Here is a 21,438-nt window from a genome sequence, read left to right on the forward strand (position 1 = left end):
CCTGTGGGTTTCGTCTCGGTGCTCTGATTTTCTCCCACATTCCAAGGATGTTGGGTTAGGGTTAGATAATTGTGGGCATGCTATATTGGCACTGGAAGTGAGGTGACACTTGTGTGCTGCCCAACATGATCCTCACTAATTTGATTTTGACACAAACATTGCATGTGACACATAAAGCTAATCTTTATCACTGAAAGTAATAACAGATATTAGAGTCATGATTAATTGAGTCAGACAGCACAGAAGCAAGCCCTGTACCCCAACTTATCCATGCCAATCAACTTGTCTGCTCAATTGTCTGTTTGGATGGTATCATAGAACCGTAGAACATTACAGCACAGAAACAGGCCTTCTGGCCCTTCTTGGCTGTGCCGAACCATTTTCTGCCTAGTCCCACTGACCTGCACCTGGCTGATATCCCTCCATACGCCTCTCATCCATGTACCTGTCCAAGTTTTTCTTAAATGTTAAAAGTGAGCCTGCATTTACCACTTCATCTGGCAGCACATTCCACACTCCCACCACTCTCTGTGTGTAGAAGCACCCCACCATGTTTCCTTTAAACTTTCCCCCTTCACCCTTAACCCATGACCTCTGGTTTTTTTCTCCCCTAGCCTCAATGGAAAAAGCCTGCTTGCATTCACTCTATCTATACCCATCATAATTTTATACACCTCTATCAAATCTCCCCTCATTCTTCTATGCTCCAGGGAATAAAGTCCTAACTTATTCAACCTTTCTGTGTAACTCAGTTTCTCAAGTCCCGGCAACATCCTTGTAACCCTTCTCTGCACTCTTTCAACCTTATTAATATCCTTCCTGTAATTCGGTGACCAAAACTGCTCACAATACTCCAAATTCGGCCTCACCAATGCCTTCTTAACTTTTTCAATCTGTGTTTGTAGCGAAATGTCTTCTAAACATTATAATTGGATTGGCTTCTACCACTTCCTCTGGCAGCTCAATCAAAATACCTTTCACACTCTGTGTGCAAATCTTACCCCTCAGATCATTTTTTTCCCTCTTAACCTTAAACCTAAGCTGGGTAAAAAGACTGTGACCAAACAGGTTACCTATGACCTTCATGATCTTATATATTTGATCTAGGAAAGAGGTGCAAAACTACCCAGTCTCTTCTTAGAACACAAACTCCCCAGAATCCTGGTAACATTCTCATGAATCTTTTCTGAACTCCCTCTGGTTCAATGACAGCCTTCCTATAGCTGGGTAACTAGAAATACACACAATACTCCAAGTGCAATCTCACTGACATCCTCTACAGTGTAACATGACATCCTAATTCTTACTCTCAATGTTCTGAGAAAGGTAAACATTATATGTAAAAAAGCCTTCTTCTCCACTTTCATCATCATTATATGCTGTGTCTATGTCGATCATGGTCTTGACCATGATTGTTCTTGGTAAATTTTTCTACAGAAGTGGCTTGCCATAGCCTTCTACTGGGCAGTGTCTTTACAAGATGGGTGACTCCGGCCATTATCAATACTCTGCAGAGATTGTCTGCCTGGCATCAGTGACCGCATACTGAGGACTTGTGATCTGCACCGGCTGCTCATACGACCATCCACCACCTGCTCCCATGGCTTCATGTGACCCTGATCAGGGAACTAAGCAGGTGCTACACCTTGCCAAAGGGTGATCTACAACCTAGTGGAGCGAAGAAACTGATAGAGACAATTCTCCACCCCACCACCTGCTATGTGTGTACCCACTTTCAATTAAATGCTCCATGTAGTTGCAACACAAGGTCTCACTATCCTACAACACCTTTCAGTACACCACAAGTCCTGTTCTGTATTACGTTCTCAAAATTGAACTAACTGAAGTCTCGACGTTGGAGGCAGTATAATGGAACATGCTACCTAAAAGTAGTCTGTGCATGTTATATCGAATTTGTGAGTTTGTTGGAACGTTGACTTACTTTTGAGAAGTGTTACACAGATTTAAAGCACGATAAAGTGTAAGTAGCATGATCTATTATAATGTTGGACAGATTTTGTATTCATTTATTAGAAAGGGATACCTATAGTTGTACAGATACTATATAGAAATAACCTCACAGATATGTCAAATTTGGTTTTCTTTTGCTACTAGCTACATCATAGATCCATGCATTGTAGGACAGATCAATACATCAAGCCTAGGTGAGGGTTGTCAACGAATAGAAGTCATTGAGGAAGAAGCTACAGGAAACAGATCACATCCATTGCAACAAAAACCTTATCCAGTTATTTGGAGCCAAAGAAGCAACAGGAAGTCCAATCCAGTCTTGGCCCACACTTCCATGTTTTACATGGCTTCGGCATTTACTGAAGGATTATTGTTCATCAGGTTTGTGATGGATGGACCTTGGACAAAGGTAACAATGTGTTTCTTAATGGTTGGGGTCAAAGACAAGTTGCTGAGACATCTGGAAGTACCCTGGAAGTAGACCACCTTAATTCAAAGAACCTCATCAGCCGACACTCACAAGCTGAGGGTTCAGACTATGATATTTCAGATTTAGTTATGACAGACAACAGCACACTTGACTTTACATGAATTTTCAAAGTTTATAGTGACACAAGAATTCACACAGAATGCATCATTACCACATTCCACAATTCAATGTTGTAAAAAGACAGCCATTGCTTCTGAGAGAAGACAAATCACACAGAGATGAATAGCTCAGTCTGTTGGCAGTGTCAGAGTTCATTTCTCATGCAGCCCAGCAACAGGAACTGCTGAACTGGAGCAATAGTCTGTTGAATCCCAAAATTCCTACTGAGATAGCAGATGGAGAAGGAGAGAAAAAGACAGGACAGCTGAAGAGGTGTGATCCTTAAACCAGGATGATATCCTGCCATGATACCACAAAGAGATGGTGGAAACCTATGGAAGATAGTCGTAATGACCCAGATCCTCTGGGGTGAAGGGTGAGGAGGGTGATACATTCAGTAAGAGAAATGTAATGCCCTGGTCCACATCTTTACTGTTACACTGTAGATATTTCATTTAGCAGCTCTGTAAGAGCTGCTCTTCTGCTTTCAACCTGTTTGGATTATTGTTGAAGATAGAGGATGATGTGGAATGTGTGTCATTCAATTAGCAGAAGGTTTTCTTGGTGAAGGAGAATAAGATTGAACTTGGGGCTTTTGTTCGAGAGGTGACAAAGAGAGAAGACACTGGGGAGAACCAGTCACAGAATACGATCTGGTGGGAGACCTGTTTGTTCGAGATGGATTGTAAGCGATGTTCGAAAGGCGGTGTGGGCATTCATGTTGACCAAGGGTTCAGTGTGTGAGTGACAGAAGTTCAAGATGGTCTCCAACTTGTGCACTTTTGACTGTTTAATTTTCTCTTTGTTATTCTTTACTAACCCTTCAGTTAAGATTCCTAAATATAATCGTATGCAGTGTACTGCCTGTTATTTTGCGGCATTAATTTGTAACAGGACCAGAGGCAAATGACACAGCATCCACACAAACCGGGGTTTACGGTGGGATCGAGCACGCCTCAATCTCACGAGTTTGGCAGGGCCGGAGGCTGTCTTCCCTAGACCCACACAGCCAAGGAAACCAGGGTGGTTTCAGAAAGATCACAGGGGAGGCTCATTAGACTGAAGAAGATAATGAGCTCACAGCTGCAGAACAGAGCGCCCGGTCACGGTGAACAGCAACCGGTTATGACCAGATCAAGAACTGGTCACCAGGTGAACCGGCCTGTGTTGGAACATTTATATTGTTAGAGCAAAACACTTATGAAAGTTGTCTGAATCACATGGAATAATGCTTGGATGTTCATTTAGATTTATTGAACACACAACATGGATCCTCTGCTGTGTTGACTGTTGGAAACAGAACACCCTTAAGGCAGTATGTAAGAGCTGTGTCGAATCTCATGGCAGTATTATTGTTATGACACCAGAGACTTCCAGGTCAGGGGGTGCCAGAGAGAAGGCTGATCATGAGCAGGCTTCTAACATAGCAAAGGAAGACATTGAATAGGCAGTCCTTTGTGAATGTGCCACCATCCATCAAGATCATTGATCTTCTACCTCACCACCATTTTCCTACACCAACTCCATCTACCTCAGTGTCCTTTATATCCAGTTTCTAATTGATGTAATTGCTCTAAGAGCTGCCCTAGACTCCATGGGCTGAATGGTCTTCTGTGCCATTAAGAAATATAAAGCAAACATTCCCACTATTTCATTCCTATATGAAGTATATGGTAAGGAAATCATCTTTTTTGACCCATTTATACATAGTAAGAATTAAGAATCCCTCAACCAATTGCGAAGTCAAGGAGAATTAGAGCGGGTCAGGCAGTGGGAGATAAGGGAAGAGCCAAATGAAATACTAAGGGAATGAAGGGATATGAATGAGTGCAGGGAAGTGGCAATGGGGTTAAACATGAGTTATTGTCTTACTGAGTGACAGAGCAGGTACAAGGATCAGAATGCTTATTCCTGCTTCTGTTCCTTATGCCAAATTGTTCAGACATAGCAAATAACCTGCAGAGACTCTCATTAACATGGCCTACAAGAGGATTGGAGGAAGCCCCCGGGTGAGCTGAGTTGGTATCCCTCATCCACCTCAACAAGAGACTATTCCTGTAGCAATGAGAGGGCATCAATGATGCAAGCACCATCATCACCATGGCAACAGTGGGTATTGCTATTGGACTCACTATTGCTCTTGAACAAATTGTTTACCAGTAATTCTGCTGGGATCACAACAGGCTGAGTAAAGGCGTAAGAAATGGCAACTCGTTAAGATCCTCAAGCCTTCCCCGGTATTTAACAGCATTCTACTTTTTGTTCATTTTGCCAGCTGATCCGCATGTCCTAATATTCCCTTAGTATCCAAAAATCTACTGTTATGAGCCCTGAATATACTCAGTGATTGAATGCTCACAGTTCTCTGATTTACTATCAACTGTATAAAGATATTTTTCCTCAACTTATCTCTAAATGGTCAAACCCTGAATTGAGACCATCTCATTAAGTCCAGAATTGGAGGTTCGCAGGGATAGTGCTTATTTTCATTTACTTTTAACTGGAAATAAAAAATAAGAGCTGAGGCAGTGGTGAAGCTGGTAGAATTGCTCACAGTTCAAGGCATCGATATTTGATCCTGACTCCTCTCTTGTAGAGTTTGCACGTTCGCCCTGTGGGTTTCCCCCAAGTTCCCTCCCACATCCTCAAGAAGTTCAGTTTGGTAGGTCAATCAAACACTAACTTACCCGCGGTGAGCAAATGAGCAATAGAATTTAGGGCGAGTTGATGGGAATAGGAGAGCAAAATGGGATGAGTTTAGAATGACTGTAACTGGGTGTTTCATGATCCACGTGGAGTGGACAGGCCAAAGGGCCTGTTTCAATGCTATGTGATTCTATGACCCTGGAGCGTTGTATGACTGGAGCATATGTTACCAATGAAAGGTGTGGAGAACATTGCCTAACTGGCTTGAGATTACCTGATCTAATGCTAGGTTCCAATAATAGGAATTGTGGGCCGAATGGCCTGTACTGTGCTGTATTGTTCTATGAATCACATAGTCAATAGAGAGTGCAGTGACAAAGTCACATACAATTTACTACAGGTCAAAACTCTGTGGTCCAGGAATTCCTAAGGTCTGGAATGTCTTGAATCTGTAGTGCAAATCCATACTAATTAATCAATTCTAAATAAGATCTAAAATTAACTAAATTCTGTATTATTTGTACTGGTAAGTTAACTTTGATTTATGGACAATTCTCAGAACCCTTATACAATCCAGGGAGTGTCTACACTTAGTTCCTGTCACGTTTGTTCTTGAGGGAGAGGGCAGAGGAAACACTAGCACGCAGCTTGCAGGCTATTCAGCTGAGCTTTGTTGATAAGTACAAACAAGCTGGATGAACTCAGCTGGTCGGGCAGCATCCGTTGAAAGGAGCAGTCAACGTTTCGGACCGAGACCCTTCGTCAGGACTGAAGAAGGAGGGGGCAGGGGCCCTATAAAGAAGGTGGGGAGAGGGGGAAGGTGCAGGTGAAAAACCAATCAGAGGAAAGATCAAGGGGTGGGGGAGGGGAAGCAGGGAGGGGATAGGTCAGAGAGGTGAAGAAGGAATGTAAGGTGAAAGCATTATGGGTAGTAGAAGAAGGCAGAATCATGAGAGAGGTGATAGGCAGCTAGAAGAGGAGGCAGAATGAAAGTGTGATAGGGGAAGGGAGAGGGAGGGAATTACCAGAAGTTGTAGAATTCAATGTTCATACCAAGGGGCTGGAGACTACCCAGATGTTATATGAGGTGTTGCTCCTCCAACCTGAGTTTGGCCTCATCATGGCAGTAGAGGAGGCCATGTATGGACATATCGAATGGGAATGTAAAGCAGAGTTGAAGTGGGTGGCAACCGGGAGATCCTGTCTGTTATGGCGGACAGAGCAGAGGTGCTTGACGAAGAGATCTGCGTCAGGTCTCGCCGATGTAGAGGAGGCCACACTGGGAGCACCGGATGCAATAGATTACCCCAACAGACTCACAAGTAAAGTGTTGCCTCACCTGGAAGGACTGTTTGGGGCCCTGAATGGTGATCATTAGAACTTTATTGATACTCTGTTTGTACAATATGTGAGCTCTCCCATGTGGGAGTGGCTGACTGAGTGGCATAAGATTAACCCAATAATTGCCACAACAGTTCCTATGCTTGGAGGAAGATGATCAGGGGGCAAATTTGGTACCTTAGCATCTTTTGTTGTCTGGTACTAGTCAGGTCCCAGCTGTGCTAGGATATTGAGTTTCAACTTGTAGTCAATATGTTAATTACAACCGTGTCTTATTGATAATTTTTCACAGTACATACTAAGAGAATCAAGAGGAATGAGGTTAGCCAGAGAAGAGACACAGAGATAAAATATCAGCTACAATCTCATTGATCAGTCATGAAAACGCCAGACACCTGCTTCAATTTCTTACTTTCTTTATGGTATCCCACCATAAACTTTCACTATACCTGAGACTGGAACTGTGTTAGACGGTGCCCTTTCCGTGCAAGTCACTTCACTACCAAAATCCTGGTTAAAAATCAGATGCAACTTATTAGTTGAAAATACAAAGAAATGCATCAATTTAATTGTGCAAATTATAGTGAAGGTGCAAGAACAGATGGTGCTGGATATCCAGAAGATTTGTGAAATTGTCTACCCCAATAATTCTGGATACGACTGGGCAGAACACCCTGATGGAATCTCATGTCTGAAAGCTCAACACTTGGCAATAGCAAAGCTGCAGAGAGCAGTCTTTCAATGCAAAAGGGAAACAAGATAAATTTAGAAATGTGGTGTGTATTGCAAAAACAAGATGCTCAATATGTTAGGGTGGAAATGAGTAAAATTGGCCAGGAATTGAGAAGGGAGGGAGGAAGGTAGCAAAGGCACAAGTTTTGAAGGCAAGTTTCCTCTTGTGCTTTTTTACTGGTGTACAGAATGTGTCATGCATACAGTATTTTGGTCACTTTATCAAAAAATAATGCAGTAGTGTGAAGGGTATACACCAGGAAGAGGAGGGTTGAGAGGCTGGACAGGTTGGGTCTCTGTTTTTTGGAATTCGGAAGAATGAAGTGTGATCCTTTTCAGGTGTGTACTTGTGGAAAGGGCTTGACAGGGTTAATGTTCAATGTTTGCCCCAGTGTGAGGGTCTCAAAGGGTAGATCTAGTTACAAGATAAGGCATCCGTTATTTAAAATGGTAATATATACAAAACTTTTTTGAAGAGTGTAGAGAATCTCAGAGGTTTTCTATCCCAGAAGATTGTGGAAGTTAGATCATTAGAAATATTCATGGTAGAGCTACAGTAAAAAAAAAACCTCATTTCATGAGAGGTGAGTGATGATAAACCTGATTCTGATATTGTGGACTGAGAGTGGGAACGAGGGGAATCATGGTTGGGAAAAGGGAGAGGGAGCAGGAAGCATCAGAGACACATTCTATAATGATTAATAAGCCAATTGTTTGGAATCAAATGACCTTGCCTGATATCTCAGCGCTGAGTGTATCTGCACCTGCATCACCTCCTACCCCGGTACTCCTCCTCTGCCACCTGTCCCACACCCCTCCCGTGGCACTCCACCCTCATCATTCACAACATCGTTTGCTCCCACCAGACTAATGAACCCTCTTTCTGCTCCTTGTTGACAAATACTAAACCGCACAAAAGTCTTGGGCACCCTAGCTATATATGGTATACTGTGTGTACCTAAGACTTTTGCACAGTGACATTCTATACATTAATGATATACATTATTAAAAGATCAGGAAATGGAGTTCTATGGGGAGCTGGCATAGAAGAGTAATTGAGATCATCCAAGTTCATATTGTTGGCGGGACAGTTTTGATGGGAATACTGACCTACTCCTGTTGCTATTTTCTTGTATTCCTTACCTCCCAGCTGGAGCCTCTGGCCTCTCCTTGCAGGTTCACCCCGTAGTTGCTATTCTGATTAGTGAAGAGGTAGGGTCTTTCCTTTGGGAGTCAACAGACAGTAGTGAGTTAAAGCAATTCAATACTACAGTTTATACTGTAAATATGATAAGCTGTTGGCTATGAGACAAATAATTTGACAGCACAGAAACAAGTTTACTATCTGAAAACAGAAAGCACTATTGGTCTGATCATACCTTGGTTGGGCAATGCAACCGAGGGGCTGCTGGTGATAACTTAAGGACCTCATTTTTCTGCCCAGCGGGCTCGAGCTGTTAAGAGGAAGAGAGATGTGATGTTCAGTGCCAACCTCATTGAACAGGACAGTGCACAGATGGTAGAGCTGCTGCCTCTCAGGGGCAGAGACCTGGCCTCTGGTGCTGTCTGTGTGGAGTTCGCATGCTTCCCCCCCCCCCCCCCGTGACAGCGTGAGTTTCCCCTGGTACATCAGTGCCCCCTCCCACCTCCCGAAAATGTGCAGGTAGGTAGATTAATTGGGTACTGTAACTTGTCCGGATTATGCAAGGAAAAACATCCAGGAAGATTTAATAGGAATGGAGGGAGAATAAGATGGGATTTGGATAGGATTGGTAACGGTGGACACTTGATAGTGGGCATAGAGTTGATTGACTGAAGGACCCATTTCCTTACTCTCTGAGTCGATGACCGATTGTCCCCAGAACGGAATTAACAGCACCGTCTCTGACCTTAGCAATAATCCAAAATACCAAATAGCAACATTAACGCACGAGATTCTGCAAATGCTGGAAATCTAGAGCAAAACACATAAAATGCTGGAGGAACTCCGCAGGTCAGGCAGCATCCATGGAAATGAACAAACAGATAACGTTTTGGGCTGAGACCTTTCTTCCGGACTGATATTAAATTTACCCCCACCCCCCCCCCTTAACCAACACATTGGGGTCTATTTACAGTGGCCAGTTAAACGACCAACCAGCATGCCTTTGGGATGTTGGAGGAAACTGAATCAGACACAGGGAGAAGGTGCAAACTCCACACAGTTCATTATTATGTATTATTATAGTACTGCTGACGCAAAGACAGCACATTTCATTATACATGCCGGTGATTTTAAACCTGATTCTGGTTCGGAGAGCGGTTTTGAATCCGGCGCACTGGAGCCAGAAACAAGCAGCTCCACCAGCTGTGAGGACAAGTAAAAAGTGAAAAATAGAAAAAAGTGCAGATGCCAAAAAATCTGATATAAAAAACAGAAAATGCAGGACGCATTCAGCACGTCAGGCGGTGTCTGTGAAAAGAGCAACGGGTAATGTTTCAGGGCTTAGATCCTTCATCAAAACCGGGAAAGAGAGACGACTAGTTAACTTTTAGCGGCAGAGATGGGGGAGGAAGGGGTAAAGCGAAGGGAATATTATCTTAGATTGACTGAGATGAAATAAATTCATGCAGCTGTTAGAATTGGACTGTCCTTTGTCTGTGTAACGTGTTACTAATAGCGGGGCTGTGAGACACGTCTATCAGGCCAGACTTCACTAACACTGTACTAGCTCTGTGCAATTTATGCCTGTCTTCTGTTTATATGATGCTGCTGCAAGTCAGTTTTTCATTGCACCCTTGCAAACACGTACAGTAATTGTGCATAAGCTCAACTTTGACTGAAAACAGCTGAGTGAAAAAGATGACAGATAGAAATGGCCAGTTCTGTACACACGGAAAGAGAGAGAGTCATCGAAGGGTGGAGGATTTGGCATTTACCCTAGAAGGCTGCAGATTAGGACCATTGCTGTGTAGGGCATATGTGTTTAGTCAGCAGGAATGACTCTGATCTTCTGGTTGCTGCCCCTTTAATTCCCTGCCCTGCTCCCTCTTTTGACCTACCTGTGTGTGGCCTCTTGCATTATTCCAACTAACCTGCTTCCTTTTTTTCCCTTGTTCTGATGAAGGGTCTTGGACCCAAACCATTAACTTTTCTTCTCTCCATAGAACTACCTGACCTGCTGAGCTGTTCAGTATTTTCTGTTTCGTGGCTTCAGCCTGAAACGTCGACTGTTTGTTCATTTCTGTATGTGCTCCCTGACCTGCTGAGTTCCTCCAGCATTTTGTGTGTGTTGCTTTTTTCAGTACTTCCTGTTTCTATACACCTTGTCCATAAAAGGGATTTTTAAAAATATATTGCTGACCTGGAGGAGCTCAGCAGGTCAGGCAGTATCTATGGAGGAGGATAAACAGTCGACATTTCAGATCGAGACCTAATGAAGGCTGTTGTGCATGTTGCCCTGGATTTCCAGCATCTGTGGAATCTTTTGTGTTCATATTTTTAGATTGTATATTTTTAGAACTTACTTTTTAAATATCTAATAAATTAATATTTACTTGTTTAATTGACTTTCAATAGTTTCTGAATGCGTTTGAGGCTCTACAGAGATTCAAGGTCCTTCATCGGTTTGACAAGGAAGTGGGAGTGGGGGGTGTGATTCATGGGTCTGTGAGCAGTTAGCGTATTTGTTGCTGGAGTGGGGGTGTGTTCCCAGGCCGGTCACTGTGCTGGCCTCGTTGTTTTGGACATGGGTTTCAAAGAACTCACTATCACTAGTCCATCACAATGGAGTTTGCTTGTCTACAACGGTGACAAGCACATGGAAAGGCTGCCTGTAGTGAGAGCCTAATGCTTCAGCTAACGATCTTCCATCAGGTTTGGAGCTGATCCAGTCTAAAGGAAACCCAGCAAAAGCATTATTATCTAAAGCATCATGCCAGTCTGATTTTCAACCTCTCTTTCAAAGAGCTAATGGAAAATCAGGGCTATGCAGAGCTGGCTTGTGGTGTAATGGCATCCACACCAGACTTTGGGGCTAGTGGTTCTGGGTTCGAATCCAGCCGGTTCCTTCTATGCTAAGTTGAGCTAGCAAATTGACGTCATAAAAAACAGACAAGAATGCCAATGAAACAGCAAGGTTGCCGCCTGATGCGCCCCAAGGCGCAGAAAGGAACGGGTTATGTAACAGAGGGAGGGAAGTAGAGTTAAGGATAGGCCAGCTATGATCTAATGGGATGACTTGAGGATTTTGATAGCCTTCTGCTGCAGACATTGTTTCTGCAATAGTAGAACAACAGAGACAGTTCTAGGAGTTGACTACAAATTTGGGAACTGCTTCCCCGGGAAACTATGGATCCTTCACCACAGGTATTCTGATGGTTCAAGAGGGCAGTTTATCACGGCCTCATTAAAGGCAATCAGGGATGGGCAAAAATATTGGCTTTGTCAGTTTGTTCCCATCCAGAGGAAAATAAATGAGGGTGTGGTGAAGGGTTGCTGATGGCAATAAATGGAACAGTCACAGTGATGAAAATGAAGATAGCAGCAAAGGCCAGTGATATATGGCTATCAGAGTATCACTGCAGCAATTAACAGCATTATCAGAGACAGGCAGATCCAACACAATTATAACATTAAAGTCCAAGATAGTGCAAGTGTTTCTGCCAAGAACACCACGACCTTGTCGTGATTTGGAGGCTTATGTGCCGCAGTGACCCAGAAAGCTATGTTGCCTGAGTCAGGGCTTTATGCTCTGGCCTTTGGTAGACACACCCATGCCAAACAGATCAAAGGGTAGAGGCCCGACTAAGAGTGGTGCAGGTTCGGGGGTTCAGCTCAGGGCTGACAACCCTGACTGGTAAAACAAAACTGTTACAGAAACAGCAATGAAGAACCCTTCTACATCTGAGTGGCCAAGGACTGACAGAGATGGAAGAACCCTAAATGCCAACAGCATAATGGGCAGTAAGTAAGTACGTGCTTGTGTTAATTGGGGCACATTGGAATCAATACACTTTGGCCCAATTAACAGATGCCCCAGTTAGCCAAACGTTCACAGAAATAGTTTAAAAGATATAACAAAGACAAGCTACCATTTAACTGAGTACCAAAGAATGAATTGGAACACTACCAATAAAACTGTATATTATAGTTATCGACAAGAGAATTTACCCAGTGTACGCTGCTGTGTTCTTTTGATTGACTGTAAATAAAAAATCAGTGCAGACACTGAGCATAGAGAGTAAACTGCCTTCATAGAATGCTGTAAATGGTCGCAGCCTTCATATCTTCATTTTCATTGTAACATTCAAGATGATTGTCGATACCTTCAACTTTGTCATGGTTCCCAGCTTGTTGAAATAGTGAAATCATTTCATTTTCACTTCCAGCATCTCCAAGCCTGAACTGTTTGAGCAAATCAGTTTTGAATTGTCTCACTGCTTACTTCTCACCAAATATAAGTGACAGAAATCCCTAGTTTTTGAACATCAGCACGCGCAACTGACACCATTTAAAAACCGTTTTGCTCTAAGCTCAGTGTAGTGCCACACAAGTGCGCGCGTTTGATGCAAGTTGGGAACTGTTCAGCAACAGTCTCGTGCTCCATTTAGGCAGCACTGTGTCCCAAATAAATGAAGAGAATCCTGGCTATTTTACTGATTAGCTTTTGTTCTTTAAGAGTTGTCCCAAATAAGCCGCCTCCCCAAATAACCAACGGCCCAATTAACCAGAATCCACTGTGTTTGCCCTTTGGCCATCTTCACTAGAGTAAAGAAAAATTGTTTCATGATCAAATTTGGTGTTTCTGGGATCTTGTTGAGCCTAATTTGGCTGATATATTCCCTGTGGTCCCTGTACTGCAGCTCGAAAGGGATTGAGGACATTCGGAGATGATAAACTGAGCTGAATGTATGCATTAGGCTTTTAGTTCCCTTTTCATCTAATACTGTTTCTTGGGTTGATAAGATCAGCAATATCACCATATTAATCACTGCCTCTGAAGAAATCATTTTCCGGGTTTCAGCGGGTGGTCATCGTTACAGAATGGCGTAGGATCCTGATTTATGTGAGTCTCGTGTATAGCCTTTATCAGAAATGGAATCTTGTTCATTTTGTTTTCAAATTAAACAGATCTGCAAACATCCAAAGAATTTACCCTTTGATCTGAACAAGTCACTGCCTTCCATCACGAGGAAGAAGCACAAGGACAGATAACAGTAAACAGTTCATCGATTAACAATTATCTTATCCAAAGTATCTCAGATTGAGATAACAAAAAAACAAGAGAAAATCTGCAGATGCTGGAAATCCAAACAACACGCACACACAAGATGCTGGAGGAACTCAGCAGGTCAGGCAGCATCCATGGAAAAGGGTAAACAGTCGACGTCTCGGGCCGAGACCTTTCAACTCAATTGGAGAGAAAAAGATGAGGAGTCGTTAAAAGGTGGGGGGGGGGAGGAGAGGGAGTAACATAAGGTGATAGGTGAAACCGGGAGGGGGAGGGGTGAAGTAGAGAGCTGAGAGGTTGATTGGTGAAGAAGATATAAGGCCTCCCGCCACCCTCAGGGATAGGGTACCTTTTGTCCTTACCTACCTTCCCATCAGCCTCCGCGTCCAGCGCGTAATTCTCCAGAACTTCCACTATCTCCAATGGGATCCCAGCACCAAGTACATCTTTCCCTCCCCCCCCCCCACCTCCACTTTCTGCTTTTCCCCACGTGATTCCATTGTCCATTCAACCCTCTCCCCCCCCCCCCCACCCCCCAATCTCCCTCCTGGAACTTAACCTTGCAAGCAGAACAAGTGTTTCACCAGTCCCTACACCTCCTCCCTCACTACCATTCAGGGCCCCAAACAATCCTTTCAGGTGAGGCGGCACTTCGCCTGTGAGTCTGTTGGGGTCATCTACTGTATCCGATGCTCCCAGTGTGGCCTCCTGTATATCGGTGAGACCCGACATGGATTGGGAGACCACTTCACTGAGCACATACTCTTCGTTCACCAGAAAAAGCGGGATCTCCCAGTAGTTACCCATTTTAATTCCACTTTACATTCCCATTCCGATATGTCTATCCATGGCCTCCTCTACTGTTGTAATGAAGCCACACTCAGGTTGGAGGAACAACACCTCATAATACTGTCTGGGTAGCCTCCAACCTCATGGCATGAACATCGATTTCTCAAACTTCTGGTAATGCCCCCCCCCTCCTCTCCTTCACCATTCCCCATCCCCTTTTTCCACTCTCACCTTATCTCCTTGCCTGCCCCTCACCTCCCTCTGGTGCTCCTCCCCCCCCCCCCTTTTCTGTCTTCCATGGTCTTCTGTCCATGTTCTATCAGGCTTCCCATTCTCCAGTCCTGTATCTTCTTCACCAATCAACCTCCCAGCTCTTTACTTCACCCCTCCCTATCCTGGTCTCACCTATCATCCCTCCCCTCCCCCCCTCCTTTTAACTCTACTCCTCAGCTTTTTTTCTCCAGTCCTGCTGTGGGTCTTGGCCTGAAATGTCTACTGTTCTCTTTTCAATAGAAGCTGCCTGGCCCACTGAGTTCCTCCAGTAGTTTGTGTGTGTGTGTGTGTGTTGCTTGGATTGTGATAACTTTGTTTAATTTTTTGTTAGAAAGAGCAGTGTAGAAGGCCAATGAACCCAAATATGCAGGAATGTACAAAGTGTAAATAAGAAGTGTGGATTTTCCAAATCATTGCTGAGGTGCTTCTCAAGAAAAGGAGCTTTGGTTTAGTCAGGACGGGCTGCAAAGATTGGAGAACAGCAGCCAGTTAATGAACTGCTTTGGGTTTTTAAGATTGAAACTAAATGGGCTGAGACGTTCTGATGAGGATGTTACGGCATGACAACTATATTGAGGTACATTGAGTCAGTGGGTAGAAACTTTGCAAACAGAGTTTAAAAGTCAGCTATGCACCTTGGCAAGGAGAATTATAAAGGCAGGGTATTACCTACTTGAAGGAAGATTGCAGCTGAGGGAAGTACAAAGAGATCTACGTCTTTCTTATGCACAGGTAACAAAAAGTTAGTTTGCAGGTGTATCAACTGGAAAGGAAGGCAATTAGCATACAGCCTTTATTACAAGTTGGTTGGTGTTTTGAAATAGTGAAGAATTGTTACAATTGTACAGTGTATTGGTGAGACCAGGCATAACTTTGGTCCCCTAATTTAAGGAAGGATATATTGGCAATGCTCGCAATCCAGAAGAGATTCACCAGGCCAATTCATGGGCTGATAGGGCTGTACAATCATGATCAGCTAAAGAAATTAGACTCATGTTCTTCCGCATTACAAAGAATGAGAGGGTGATCTTAATGAAGCATGAAAGATCACGAGTGGCTGGTAGGAGTATATATCTCAGATGGAGGGACTTATTTACATCATTGAGAGTGAAATGAGCAGATGCATCTCTGTCTGGTACAGGAATTGCAAGGCATCTGTCAACAAATGACTGTGAGGACTGTTGAGAGGATCACTAGGGGTTCTCTTCCACCCTTCAGAGACACTTACTAGAATTGCTGCATATGCCAGTCCCTTAGCATTGTCAAGGACCCCTCCCATCTGTCCCATAATTGCTTTGACCCCCTACCATCAGGCAGGAGGTACCGTAACATTAGGACAAGAACTTTTAGGATGGAAACAGCTTCGCCCCATAGGCCGTGAGACTACTGAACTCTCTGCCACCACCCAAGTCTCATCACTTATGAAGCGCCAGAAGTGTTATACTGTTAACTTTCTGACTTATGTCATAAATGTCCCTCATGCTAGATGTCAATCTTCTGGAATATTTTAATGTATTTGTGGTAATATTACTTTATGTGTTGTGTGTGAGTCTTATGTACTGCATTGTGCATCTTGGTCCACAGGAATGTTGTTTGGTGGCATATATGTATACAGTTGAATAAAAATAAACTTGAATTTGAACTTGAAGATTATTAGCAGTCACGTGAAATTGAGGTGACGAGGAACTTATATTCTCAGAGGGTTGTGAACATTAGGAATTCTTTACCCCAGAGAGTTATACAGGCTGGATCATTAGGAGCATTTAAAGAGGAAGTTACATTTTTTGAAAGGTCAGAGAATTTAGTTAGGCGGAACTGATTTGGCACAGAAAATGTTCTACGTACCATATTATTCCAAAGACCGCTGGCTAAAGGGGTGTGGCTCTTGAAACTGAAATGGAGGCCATTCTGTGATAAATAACTGGGATCAGCTTTGCCACTCTGCAAGGAAAATTAAACACAGAGTAGATATACTGTATGTAAGATACATGTGGTCAATACAACATGAAACACATTTAGACATATGCTATCCATAAACTTGTTTAGGTTCCAGTCTGCAGTCACTGCTGGATAGATAATATTTTATTATTCTGCATAAGAGTTATTAGACTTCAACCATCAGGCTCTTGAACCAGAGGGGATAACTTCACTCGCCCCATCACTGAACAGTTCCCACTACCTCTGGACTCAAGTTCAAAGACTCTTCATCTCACATTCTCAATATTTATTGCTTGATTATTTATTATTATTGCTTTCTTTTTGTATTTGCACAATTTGCTGTCTTTTGCACACAGGTTGAATGGCCAGGTTGGTGCGGTCTTTCATTAATTCTATTATGGTTATTATTCTATGATAGATTTATTGAGTATAGCCACAAAAATGAATCTCAGGGTTGTATATGGTAACATATGTACTATGAGAATAAATTTACTTTGAACTTTGAAATGTAAATCCTCTGAACCCCTTGATTAGATTCCAGCCTGTCGTCACTCCTAGTTCAGGACACATTGCTTGACTTTCCACACACTCAGTATCCGGCCCCTCCAAATCCCATGGTCTGTAGCTGTGTTATTTAATATTTTTTGTAAGGTTATGAAATTTGTGACAATAGCAACTTCCTTGCCATAGAACTTCCAACACTGAGGACCAACAAATTCAAAGAATGACTATTGTCTTTGCCCCAAGTTGTAGATGTTTTACTGTCTTGTGATACAATTCCTTTCCCATCACCGTCAATGTCATGGGAACCCCCAGCATCCCGCTGCAGCATCGTCACCTGGGATTAACAATCTGCCGCAAGCACTCAACAGGCCAGACAACATTTGTGAGGGAAAGGCGTCAGGACCCTGCATGATTCCTGATGCAGGGTTTTTGACTGCTGAGCTCCTCCAGCAGGCTGTTTGTTGCTCCAGAATCCAGCGTCTGCAGTTTCCTGTGTCACTATCAACCAATGTTCTTTCGCGCCCGAGATGCCACGGAGGACAATAACTCTCTTTCCTCATGGGGCCAGAGGCCAGTTGGCAGAGGAACAACCTTCCCATGGATAGTCCCAAGCACCAGCCACCGGGATCAGATGAAGATGTGTGTTTTACCACAGCCAGGCCAGGTATCAATAATTTATTTCCGAGCAACACATTTTAACATATTCTTGTCACAGACAAGAGAAAATCTGCAGATGCTGGAAATCCAAGCAACACACACTACATGCTGGAGGAACCCACCAGGCCAGGCAGCATCTGTTGAAAAGAGTACAGTCGACATTTTGGGCCGAGACCACTCAGATGTCCTGGCCTGCCGAGTTCCTCCGGCATTTTGTGTGTGTTAACGTGGCTCTGTTTCTATCTGTCTGTCTCTTTGACTCAGTCAGTCTCTCTCAGCAAGATTGGTAAGAATTCTATGTTTTGAGATTCTCCCACGTGGTCTGTGCACTCCACCTACCCTGCCTGCCTCGCCATGGATACTGGAACCACCTGAACTAATAAACTCACCGGAGTGAGCGGGAGCTCCAGGTTCCTGAGGAAGGGTTGCAGAACCACCGTGTAATCCTTGCGCTTGTCGTAGATCCCGGAGTACACCAGCTCCCGAATGGCATTCTATAACAAGAACCATACCAAAGTCTTAATGCCTGCTTTGTTGAAAGAAAACCCATTTGTCTTTTTTTTTTTAAATGGTCACTCTGTCACCTTGGTGTGCAGTTCTGCTCACATCTATTCTACCAGATGAGTCTAAGGCAAGACCGAGCACTGGTTTTAAACACGCAAACACACACGCGGAAACAGAAAGACACACGCAACTAGACAGAAAAGGCGTACGCGAACCAAAGTATACAAGAATATAAGAAATATATATGCACACACACGTTGAACACACACAGACATGCAGACAGATGAAGGATTTACACATAATGATACACACACACACGAGACAACCTCAATGAAGTCTCACGCATGCACGTACATACAGTATTTACAAATACATGTAGCTGTACACAACAAACACTCAAAGTCTTTCCACTAACTATAAGGCAGAATACAGGAACATGATAGGGAATTCCTTCACCTACACCTTTTGCAAAAACATGCACATGGTTTCTGAGGGGCCCCTGGTTACCTCTTCACTCAGGCAGGTTAATAGTCTGACTGGGTATTGACCCAACAAATGTTTATTTGCACTGCATCTTCATAGTGTGCCCTTGTGTGTGCAGGTCAAACCTTATGCCATACTAAGCAACTTTTTATAATTGTGCTGTCAGTGCATTATGCTGTAAATATAAATTTATGCATAATTCTCCAATAGTAATAAATGAGGTTAAAGTGCTACTTACCATGAAGTCCCTACTAATGTTGTATGCTGATAACTTTCCTGAGTTGTGGAGTTTGACCAAGCAGTCACAAAAATCCCTGGTGATCAAAAAAAAATCATAAACATGTCTTTGCAGATTATAAATATCATAAAGGTCCCAATGGGAAAAAACTAATTATAGACATGTGTGATTTAAAACTGATGACAAGAACAGAATGTTCTGCTCTGACTGAAGATTTTACCTTGGTTCTTGTACAGAGAGTTTCGGGCCATACCGCTGGAGGAGGCTGTCGATGCTCTGCATCTCCACAACATTCACAAAGGCTCGTGGTACCTGCAGAGATATGTGTCCGTGGTGAAATAGTGTGCTGGTTCACAGTGTGTTAGAGATCATTGATAAGTAATGAGGAACTTTGTGTAAGAGAATGCGAGTCGGGCTGAATGGCTTGGTGGTACTGGTGGTACAGAACACAGGCTGGGCAGCTTTGGGAAGGTGAGCCTTCTCTTGACCCGTGATTCCTGGTGAACTTCTACTGCACAATAGCTGAAGAGTCCAGGTTAAGGTCAGAACGAAGTTGTGAAACAGGAGTAGCAGAACTTAGTTGATGAAGGTAAACCTGTGGCAGAGAATTCTGCAGGCTTCCCACTCTCAAGCCCTTCTCAAAAAGAGGCTTAACCCTTATCTTTGGATTGTAAAAAATGTAAAAGGATTAGAGGCAAGATGCATGAATCTTTGCTTAATAATGCAGTGTTGGGAATTTACAGTTTGAAGTAAAAGGGAGGCAGACATCCTCACTGTAGTTAAGCAGCATCTGATTAACCACTTAAAAATCTGTAGATTGTAGAGTTACAAATACTGGGAAATAAGCTTACCCAATTATCCTATTTTCTTTTGGGATTATAATGGGATGAATGGCCTCACGTTGTGCTGTACACTTGATTCAATAATGCCCCTCAGTACAAATAAATCCATCCTCAGATTTACTTCTCAGATGAGGATCTGAAGCATGATCGTTCCAGGAGAGTGTTTGTATCAACCCATCATAATGTCTGCAAGAAAGTTGCTCAAAATACTGTGCTTACCTCTTGATACAGAATATCCAGAGCCTCTTTAAGTCTGGATGCAACATTTTCTGGTGAGTAATATTCCTGAATCAGGAAATGAAAGGAACAGAATACCTTAAAGACATTGAACATCATCTTGTCCCAGTCTAAGAATTTCCTGTCCAAATCTATAGGCATTCTGTCAGTTACTTTATTTATTTTGATGAAGGCTTTGAATAATTTCATGTAAGTACCAATTATTTCTCCATCCACAGATGCTGCTTGCCCTGCTAAGTATTAGTAGTATTTTCTTTTGCTTCAAATTTTCAGTGGCTGATGTACTTTGCATTTCACAGTGCAAGGGTTGATTTTGCCTTTTTCTCTGCTTTCTCTCTACTTACTCCTCTTTTAGGCAGACTGTGATTAACAACCCTTCAACAGCTTCTCTCATCTGGTATCTCTAACATCTGTGTTATTTAGCCCCATCCAGTCCCAACCTTATCACTGACATACCCTTTGTTCTCTTCACCCATTTTCCTTCTTAAAACAAGCTTGGTTTCTGGATTTGCCAATTCTGATTAGAGACGATGGGCCTAAAATGTTAACTGTGCCTCTCCCTCTCATTCCAGATGCTGCTTAGCCTTCAGACTATCTCCAGTCTTTGTAGTTTTGTTTCAAATTTCCAGCATCAGCAATTTTTCACTTCTTGTCGCCTGTGGAAATACCTCCTCTCGATCTGAATGCATCCTTCCAAAATCCTAAAATCAAATCAGTCCTGAGTTTTTATGGTGACCACAGATCTAGTTTAAGTTACCTGTCACAATGTAACCCCAGAATACTTTCCAAGAGCAATGCATCCTTTCAACAAAGTGGACCCTGAAATTGTTCCCAGTTTATGTAAACACAAGATGAAAGGTCCTGAAGACAAAGGTCTCGGCCCAAAACATTGACTGTTTATTCCTCTTCATAGATACTGCCTGACCTGCTGAGTTCCTCCAGCATTTTGTGTGCGTTGCTCCCATTTTATACAGTTGCAGCAAAACTTCCTTCCCGTCACATTGTCATATCCATATACAGTTCATTAGCCTTCATGTTTATTTTTCATCTCCCATGTATTAGTTTCGTATACAGACCTTTAAATCTCTTAGAACCTTTGCTGTTCCTTAAATAATAAACGGATCTACCTGTTTATGTTCCAGTGTAGATGACCCTGCATTCAGCTATGCTGAAATCTATTTGCCAACAGTGTCACATCTTTAATCTATTAGTGTCTTTCCATAGTTCTAGGTTTCTGCTAAGCTGCCTAAAAAGTCACCACCTGAGTGTCATCGACAAACCTGCAGGTATCTTCTCTTTTTGTTGGGAAGACGATAATAAATAAAATAAATAATTGAGACCCCAGTATAGACCCTTGACAGGTTTGTGATGGCCATTATTTCATTCATGGCTGGTCACTCATGATGATCAAAATCAGGTTTAATATCACTGACATATGTCATGAAAATTGTTGTTTTGTCGCAGCATTACTGTGCGACACTT

General features: G+C 42.9%; 1 protein-coding gene across 1 annotated transcript in view; it reads right to left on the bottom strand.

Moving 5' to 3' along the window:
- Positions 1–21,438, bottom strand: part of plb1 (phospholipase B1) — a 181,686-nt gene that overhangs the window by 116,582 nt on the left and 43,666 nt on the right. The window contains exons 10-17 of the mRNA XM_073055347.1: positions 19,939–20,004; positions 19,098–19,189; positions 18,878–18,953; positions 18,042–18,146; positions 16,399–16,494; positions 8,659–8,733; positions 8,423–8,503; positions 6,997–7,057 (exon numbers count right to left, since the gene is read on the bottom strand). Coding sequence (XP_072911448.1) covers positions 6,997–7,057; positions 8,423–8,503; positions 8,659–8,733; positions 16,399–16,494; positions 18,042–18,146; positions 18,878–18,953; positions 19,098–19,189; positions 19,939–20,004 — 652 coding nt within the window. The remainder of the gene's footprint in view (positions 1–6,996; positions 7,058–8,422; positions 8,504–8,658; positions 8,734–16,398; positions 16,495–18,041; positions 18,147–18,877; positions 18,954–19,097; positions 19,190–19,938; positions 20,005–21,438) is intronic.

The sequence above is a fragment of the Hemitrygon akajei genome, chromosome 9 (assembly GCF_048418815.1).
Source record: "Hemitrygon akajei chromosome 9, sHemAka1.3, whole genome shotgun sequence".
Lineage (NCBI taxonomy): Eukaryota > Metazoa > Chordata > Chondrichthyes > Myliobatiformes > Dasyatidae > Hemitrygon > Hemitrygon akajei.